The following is a 9,128-nucleotide window of genomic DNA, read 5'->3' on the forward strand; positions in this document are numbered from 1 at the left end:
GGGCCGCGGAATAACTCCACACTGGCTGGCCGGTCCACAGCCCCAAAAAGGTTGGGGACCACTGCTCTAAGAAACATTTCTTCTGTCTTAATGTCCCCATCTGCTGCTGCAGCTGTCACAGTGTCTTTATTCTTGTGTTCATATCCTTGTGCACATATTTGCAAAAAATATAGATATATATTTTTGCTTATTTAGGGCATTCAGATGTTCTCAATTTTTATTTAAAATTCGCTCCTCCGCTCAGACGTGTTGAAAACAAAGTACATCACAGACAACTTTCACTTTCACTTACGAGAAAAAGGTAAGAGCTCCACGACGGATTGGAAATCCTTTCAGATTTACTTTATTCACCGATAAACTGTGATTTAAGGCAAAAAATGTCTTAAAGCTTTGGTTTAATTTGGTGTTAAAAAAGAAACAAAACTTTGATTTGGTAAAGAGTAAGTTTTATTTCTGTGATGTTGTCTTTTGTTATGTGGCTCAGACGGGTTCATATATTTAAATAAACATGTTTAATTTTAAGTGACTGTTGTTTGAAAGATTTTCGTTTTATTTTGAAAGAAGTGCAGAAAAATGTGAACAAACAGAGAGAACCCTACAGCAGACGACAATTCAGCAGGTTCTCCATCTAATACTGAACTCTCGGTGAGTTAAATACAATTTTACTGATGTGATATTTTTTCACTGTGATTTATTTTTTACTAAAACGATGTGATCCGTGTTTGGATTTAATTTTTAAACGTTCTTCCTGGTTGTTTTGAAGTTTCATCTGTTTCATGGATGAAACAGCGACATCCAGTGACAACTTGAAAAAGTGCAGGCTCTGATTTAAACTGGTTTGAGCTTTGAATTAGTCATAACTGAGAACAATAAAAGATTATAACATTTGTAAGACTCTTTTTAAATAAAAATATCAGTGACAAATCTATTTCTACCTATAATTTATTTACTAAATGTTTTCCAGTAAATAAATGGAAAACTCCCTTTGGTGTTAAAGAGTTCTGATTCAGTGAAAAAAGTCCAACACCATCTCGAGAAATCTATTAAAATTTGATTAAAAAAGAAAGACAAGACATAACGTGCTCAGTTATCAAGATCCTGGAGAAAAACAAATCTCTGATAAAGACTGAACCTTACACAGGTGTAGTTTACTTTTATTTTAGTTTAATAATTTTAGTTTTAACCCAGGCAGAAGTTTTAACCTTTTTCTTCATTCTAAATATTAAAAATAGAAATACAAGTTTAGAGGTTCTAATTTTTCTCCTGTTTTTAAACATATTTTTTTCTTCCTTTTCTTTTAGGCTACAGACATTTTTCAGAAATTATCTGGTGAAAAATTCTATCTTCAAGGTTTTCAAGTTGTCACTGTAGAGTCAGTCATTCAGGACTCACCAAAGCTGAACCCTCAAACAGCAGATGATGATTCCATGACGTCTCAGGTGTATGTCCTGAAAAGCTACACATGCACTATCATACTTTAGTTTCTGCTTAAATAATCATTAAACATTCTGGTGTTTTTTCAGATATTATCAAACAGCTGCACTTCTGTTCAGACAAGCCAGAGAGACAACGTTAATTAAAGAGCTTCAACATCTTCAGATTTCACCAAAGGTAAGAGTTTCTTGACAGATTCAAATCCTTCGATTCACATTATTTGCAAATGAGCGGTCATTTTACTCAAACATTGACTTTAAGCTTTGGTTCTTATCAGTGTTAAAAGGAATAACATTTATTCATGTCACTATGTTCTGGCTCCAAATTCCTTTTTTGAGAAACTTGATGTTTGACTTCAAATTATTATTGCTTTAATTGTTTTCGTCGTCCTGAAGGAAATAAAGAAAAAATGTGGACAAACAGAGAAGCAGCTAAAGCAGATCAGACAAAAAGAAAAGCACATGAAGCATATCACATTCCAGCATTTTCTCTGTCTAACGCTGAACTTTTGGTGAGTTACAGACAAATTTACTGCCATTATATTTTTTCTGTGAAATGTTATTCATGTTTAGGATTTATTTTTAAACATCATTCCTCATTATGTTACGGAGTTTTATCTGTTTCACAGATGAAAAGCAACATCATGTGAAGCATTAAAAAACTTCTCCTCAGAGCTAAACTGGAGTTAGTTTTGTTTGAGTGTGACTTCAAGGTTGTCACGGTAGATTGGTCAAAGTTGCAAGTAAAGTTGCAGTGAAAATAAAAAGTTGCAAGGTACGCAACAAATTGGGGGGTTTGTGTTAATACCTGATCCATCTACGAGCTTGCCAAGAGCCCTCGATTTGCTTAAAACTATGGAAAGATATCTGGATTTAAAATTAATATGCAGAAAAGTGAACTTATGTTGACGTCTCCTGTCAGCCTACTTCCCCTCACGCCTCTCCTCTACCAATCAAAACATATACTCATAAAATTAAATATTTAGGCATATGGGTAATTCAGTGATTTAAAGATCTTTATGAGGCAAATTTTCACCACTGATACACAATCTGAAAGATCTAGACCGATGGAATCTCTTACAATTGTCACTGGGAGGAAGAATGTGGTTAAAATGGATATTATGCCACGATTTTGGCTTCTTTTTCAATGCCTCTCAATCTTCCTGACTGAGTCCTTTTTCTCTTTAATGAAATTAATCATTTCCAGTTTCATATGGAACAAAAAGACGCCCAGAATTAAGAGAGATATTACAAAGACACCGTGTACATGGGGGTCTGGCTCCCCCCAATTTTCAGTATTAATATTGATCTGCTAATATTAGACGTGTTGTACTGGATCCACTTGCCTGAAGGTGACAGTGGTCCAGAATGGCTACAAATTGAACATGCATCTTGTTCATCAGTATCACCTCACGCTTTAGCCTGTTCCAGACTCCCTATGTTGGAATCGCTGTCTTCATATGGTAACAATCCAGTTGTAAGGAAGTCCCTGAAGATATGGTGTCAGTTTTGACGTGCCTTCTCTTTAACTGATTTATCAAAATATGCTCCATTAGTCAAAAATATGTTTGCACCCTCAGTTACAGATAACATCTTTAAATTCTGGAGAGCGTTCTGGATCTGATCAGAAACAAAGACTAATAGTGTAGTTGCCCAGTATGTCTCCACTGTCCTCAGATTATTATTTTTATTTGCTTCGTCACCATAATTATTGATATTTCATTTAGCCATCTATTTCTATAAAATGTTTGTGCCATAGATTTGCATAGTGATGTTTGTGTACCTGTGCGGCTCTATGACAAACTGTTAATGTACAATTGGGAAGTTTATGGCGGTCCTCATTTTTTTTTTTTTCTCTATTTTATTTTCCACTGTTTGATATAATTTGTTCGCTTTGTTGTAAAAATCTGGTGCAGTTGCAGGGGAGAGGCAGGGGGTTAAGGGGTTGTTGTTGTTGTTTATTGTTTATTAAATGTTAAAGTCGATAAAAAGGATATTCACAAAAAAACCCTGCATGTATGTTTATACATGAGAATAATACATTATTGAAATATGGAATATATGTTATACATGTCACATAACGTTTTTTACCTGCATGTTTTCTAGAATAAAGCAGAAAAAGATGAAGCAACAATAACTTTGGTGTTGAAGTGGTCCAAACAACCTGAAAAACAACAAAAATCTCTAGAGAAATCTCTACAATCTTGGCTCAACAAAAACAGAAACAAAGAGTTATGCTGTTCAGTAGACAAAATCCTTAAAGGCAAGAATGCTCTGATAAGGATTTCACCCCCTCCAGGTGGAGTATACCTCTTATTTATGTTGTAATCATTTTAGTTGTATATTTTAGTTAATTTTGTATAATTGATTTATGATTATTTTTTGCTCATAATTTTATTTGAATAACAATACTAAAATCATAATTTTGGGGCTCCTTAGGGCTCTCCTTTTTCTCTTTCTCTCCTTTGTTTTAACATCAAATGTTCCTATTTTTCTTTTTAAGGTTTGGAGATTGTTCTGAAATTATCTGGTGAAATTCTGACTCTTAGAGACGGTTCAACAGTCACTGTAGAGTCAGTCATTCTGGACTCATCAAAGCTGAACCCTCAGACAGCAGATGATGGTTCCACCACTTCTACTGCATCTACAACTGATGTATGTTCTGAAATATACATGTACTAACATTTAACAGCTTTAACTTAAATAAAGTTAAATTAGTTTTAATTTTATTTTAGGACAAAGGACAGATAAACATTCAGAATGAACAAAGTTTCATTCAAGAACAAAGTTCTAGGGATGACAAAAAGAACCTTAAAGATTGAGCTGTTTCTGAAAAAGACTTTGTGAGAACTTTGATATTATTATTCTTAAAATTAAATTATAACTGTAAGTACACTTTATTAAATAGTGGTGCTTAAGTGATTTGAACTTTAAACAGACCACCACATTTTGAAGGTTTCTCCTCATTATATAAATATCTATGGAAGGTTGGTTAACTGTGTAAATGATCTTGTTTGTTGTATAAATGAAACATTCTGTTGTTTTTTCAGATATTATCAAACAGCTGGACTTCTGTCCAAACCAGTCAGAGAGACAAAGTTTATCACAGAGCTGCAACATCTTCAGATTTCAGCAAAGGTAAGAAGTCCTGAGCAGACTCAAATCCCTTGATTCACTTCATTTCTCTTCATTTGACACAAACATCCACTTAGACCTTTGGTCTAACTTGAACTTGGTGTTCAATTAAAAAGGTGCAAAGGTGTGACCCAGTTAAGTTTTACATTTATCTCTGTCTCACTCTCTTTCACTAGGTGGCTCTCAATTCATTTTTTTAAGAAACATGATGTTTGACTTCAACTTATTGTTGCTTTAATTGTTTTTTTCATCTTGAAGGAACCAAAGAAAAAATGTGGACAAACAGAGAAGCAGCTAAAGCAGATCACATTCCAGCATTTTCTCTGTCTAACACTGAACTCTCGGTGAGTTACAGACACATTTACTGCCATTATATTTTTATTGTAGTTTATATTGTAAGAGAAACTTTATTCGTGTTTAGGATTTCATTTTTAAACGACCGTCCTCAATTTTGTTATGAAGTTTCATCTGTTTCACGGATAAAAAGAGACATCTTGAGAAGCATTTAAAAACTGCTTCATCAGAGCTAAACTGGAGTTAGTTTTGACTATGACTTCAAGAACAATAAATGTTATCAAAATCACAATTGTATGTTTACATATGAGAATAATACATTACAGTGGCGGGCCGTCAGGGCCTGCAAGGCCTTCTCTGCTGGCCTAAAAATATCTGAATCACAGACTGATATTAATTATTATTTATTTCCGTGAATACGTATTCTATAATTCCAAATGCTCTGTCTTCGTCCTTTCATTGCTGTCTCCCTGGTTGCGCTGCTTCCAGACGTGTATTTTCCTATTTAAGCATTAACCAATCACATTGCAGCACCATTTGTTGCTAGGGTCAAAGAAATCTGCCTGAAGGCCTTCACAATCAGTTTTGCGGGCCCTGTAGCATAAAATAATGGTCCACCAAACTGTTGCTTCAACCAATCAGATCTGGAGGAGACCACGTGATAGGCCAGCTAGCAGGCCCACGGAAACGTCAGGATTTTCACGCGCTGTGATTGGATAATCGGAGAGTGTACTAGGCAGACCTGGTAAACTGAATCTGTAGCGACCTGCACAGGCAAATATATCGAATTTAATAGCTGGTTTGTCAATCCACAATGGCTGAAGGAGGAGAAGAAATGGATTTGGTTGCAGACTTACTGTCAAAGCCGTTTTCAAGACGGACTTTTCAAGAAAAGCTGGACATTGTTAAGCGGGGTCGGGCAACTCCGAAGCTAGCAAGCCCCGTGTCCACTGCTTCTGTTGAACGGACATTCTCAGCCCTGAAGCGAATTAAAACTTATGCCAGAAATACGTCAGGGCAGGCTCAACTTTCAGCATTAGCTTCCATGGCGATAGAAAAGGACTTCTTGATGGAACTAAAACGCACGGATAATCTGCACGACAGAGTGATTGAAATCTTCTTGAGGATAGAAAGGATGGATTTTGTGTACAAATAATCCAGATTTTTGGTGAGTAAAATTTTGCTATATACCTAAATATTATTGCAATTTTATCAGGTTATTTTTTATGCTTTTTTATGTGTGTCTCAGTTGTACCTGCAGTAGAAGTTTTATAGCCATAAAATAGTTATTGAGGGTTGGGTTGATTCAGATGGAGCACTACTGAAGGCCTAGGTGTGAAATGCACGGCCCGCCACTGATACATTACCAAAATATGAAATATATGTTATAACATAGAATATATTTTTTAAATTGCATGTTTTCTAGGATAGAACAGAAAAAGCTGAAGCACCGATAACTTTGGTGTTAAAGTGGTCCAATCAACCTAGAAAACCAAGAACATATCTGGAGATATCTCTACAATCGTGGTTCAACAAAAGAGAAAAAAGCATAAACTGTTCAGTGGTCAGAATCCTTGAAGACAAGAATGCTCTGTTGAAGATTGAACCCGTTCCAGGTGCAGTATACCTCTTTTTGAGTTATAATTGTTTTAGTTAATGTGTATATGCTTGTTTCAATCATCACATTGTTTTGTCAATATTTCTTAACATTATTATAAATAATGATAATAACGATAATATTAATAAGAATAATAAAAGTTGTCTAAAGACTCTACCTCTTCTCTTTGTTAACAACATTTTGTTCTGTTTCTTTTTAAGTTGCAGAGATTGTTCTGAAATTATCTGGTGAAAAATTGACTCTTCAAGATGGTACAACAGTCACTGTAGAGTCAGTCATTCTAAACTCACTAAAGCTGAGGACTCAGACAACAGATGATGCTTTCAGGACTTCTACTCCATCTTCATCAGATGTATGTTCTGAAATATAACTTACATACGCAGTAGAATAATGGTTTTGATTTAAAAAAATGAAAATGGGTGTTTTTTTTTTTGTTACATCACTAATGAAGACACTATCCTTGTTTGGGCTTTATATTTTTAATATATTTGCTCGATATGAAGTTCAAGCTGTTTCATGATTAAACAGCAGCAACCAGTGACTGGACAAACTGCTGCATCAGACTTAAACTGATTCCAGATTTGTCCTTATTAAGTCATGACTTGAAATGTTTTAAAGATAATAATATTGAATGTTTATGTTTGAATTTTTTTAATTAACATTTTTAATAAAATCCCTAATTTACATATTTTTGTAACTGCATGTTTTCTAGGATAAAACAGCAAAAGATGAAGCACCAATAACTCTGATGTTAACGTGGTCCAATCAACATAGAAACCAGCAAACATATCTGGAGAAATCTCTACAATCTTGGTTCAGCAGAAGAAGACAAGGATTAAGATGTGATGTAATCAGGATACTTGAAGACAAGAATGCTCTGATCAAGATTGAACCATCTCCAGGTGCAGTATACCTCTTATTTAATGGTATAATAATTTTAGTTGAATACTTTATGATTATTTCAATCTTTACCTTGATTTAAAAAAATAATTTAGAAAATAAAAGTTTTCCAGGGACTCTACATTTTCTTTTTTTAACTAAACAACATATTGTTTTGTTTCTTATTCAGCTGTGGAGATTCTTCAGAAATTATGTGATGAAATTCTGACTCTGGGAGATGATTCAACAGTCACCATAGAGTCAGTTGTTCTTGGCTACCTAAAACCAAATCCTCAGACAGCACATTATGCTTCTACCACTTCTACTCCATCTACATCTGATGTATGTTCTGAAATAATACATATTCACCCGTAGTTTCTAGTTTCTATTTAAATAAAGTAAAATCAGTGTCATTTTTTCAGGACATAATGATAGCAAACATCAACAAATAGTGGTGTAATACATTTACATTTATTTAGGTTTCAGGAAAGAGGGGAAGCCGGAATTATCTAAATCCTGCAGCAGAAATCTCTCCAGTCCGAGGTCTACTTCATCTTGACCAGAAAAGCTTCACATATTACCCAAACTACTCGCAGCTTCGAGGACTCCCTCGTTTAAGGGATTGGTCAGGGATGCATAAGTCAGAAAAGAGATCAACCACTGAAGGAGGAGCCACAGGAGGAGACAGCCCAGAGGAAAACTGTCCCATCTGTTTGTCTCCATTTACTGATAAGGAAAGTCTGAGCTGCAAACATGAGTTTTGTAAGTTATGTCTGCAGCAAGCAGAGAAGAGCAGTGGACCCATCTGTCCTGTCTGCAGAAAAGTCTTTGGTATCATTCAGGGAGATCAGCCGGATGGAACCATGACGTGGATGAAGAGTTCTGGTCCAGTTCCTGGTTTCTCACACTGTGGAACCATCACCATCACCTACAGTATTCCAAGTGGAAGACAGACGGTACATTTCTCTCTAAAAGGACTTTTTCACAGCTTATTTATTGTGGTTAACATTTTTTTACATTCTTCTTGATAGGAAAAACATCCCAAACCTGGACACTTCTATACTGGTACAAGTAGAACAGCATATCTTCCAGACAACAAAGAGGGTAATGAAGTTCTGATGCTGTTGAAGAAAGCCTTTGATCAGAAGCTGATCTTCACCATCGGGGCTTCAAGAACTACTGGCTGTGAAGACCAGGTGACCTGGAATGACATTCATCATAAAACAAACTTGTATGGAGGACCAGGCAGGTAAAGTTAATCAATTCTACTGTTTATCTTCAACGTTAGTTCTCCTTAAGTGTTTTACTTGTTCATCTTGAATCTTTTCTGTCACAGTTATGGATATCCTGACCCGAACTACCTGAGCAGAGTGAGGGAGCAGCTAAAGGCCAAAGGCATTGAGTGAACATGACGCCAGGAGATTTCATCATTAAATCAGAGCCAAACAGAATGATTAAAGAATTCTAACTAACAAAAAAGGAATTAACTTTCAAAAATGAACAGAAAACAATTGTTTTTTTGTGATTTAAGGAATTATCTAAGACCATTTTTTTAAGCTGCAAATGGTTCCAATATTAGCAGGCACAACCTCGAAGGAATAAAAAATTGCGATTTGTTTGCTTTCCTTTTTGTGATTGTAAGATTGTGTCAAGAATGATCTTTAAATTAAATTAGATTCTGAGTTTATAAACCTTCAGTGATTTGGTTTGATGTTTGCTCAATAAATGACAAAATGAAACAACATTACACTTTTTACTTTTCCAAAACT

General features: G+C 35.1%; 2 protein-coding genes across 3 annotated transcripts in view; both read left to right on the plus strand.

Annotated features, from left to right (window-relative positions):
- Window positions 1–9,128, plus strand: part of LOC112145297 (serine-rich adhesin for platelets) — a 39,203-nt gene that overhangs the window by 16,172 nt on the left and 13,903 nt on the right. The gene's annotated exons all lie outside the window — the stretch shown is intronic.
- LOC112145301 lies at window positions 55–9,056 on the plus strand. The gene is made up of 14 exons (XM_024270452.2): window positions 55–645; window positions 1,302–1,611; window positions 1,830–1,945; window positions 3,540–3,732; window positions 3,937–4,088; window positions 4,484–4,571; window positions 4,827–4,912; window positions 6,289–6,478; window positions 6,681–6,832; window positions 7,193–7,382; window positions 7,550–7,701; window positions 7,839–8,315; window positions 8,391–8,608; window positions 8,696–9,056. Exons 3-14 carry the CDS (start codon window positions 1,844–1,846, stop codon window positions 8,763–8,765), a joined length of 2,070 nt encoding a protein of 689 aa, XP_024126220.2. The 5' UTR covers window positions 55–645; window positions 1,302–1,611; window positions 1,830–1,843; the 3' UTR covers window positions 8,766–9,056.

The sequence above is a fragment of the Oryzias melastigma genome, linkage group LG5 (assembly GCF_002922805.2).
Source record: "Oryzias melastigma strain HK-1 linkage group LG5, ASM292280v2, whole genome shotgun sequence".
NCBI classification, from domain to species: domain Eukaryota; kingdom Metazoa; phylum Chordata; class Actinopteri; order Beloniformes; family Adrianichthyidae; genus Oryzias; species Oryzias melastigma.

What these genes read in the sequence shown, in the direction of transcription:
- LOC112145301 (XM_024270452.2), top strand. Translation starts at nt 1,844, where the DNA reads ATGTGGACAAACAGAGAAGCAGCTAAAGCAGATCAGACAAAAAGAAAA. An exon ending in CTACTCCATCTTCATCAGAT is followed by an intron (nt 6,833 to 7,192) that starts GTATGTTCTGAA and finishes CATGTTTTCTAG; the next exon opens with GATAAAACAGCAAAAGATGA. An exon ending in TTGTATGGAGGACCAGGCAG is followed by an intron (nt 8,609 to 8,695) that starts GTAAAGTTAATC and finishes TTTCTGTCACAG; the next exon opens with TTATGGATATCCTGACCCGA.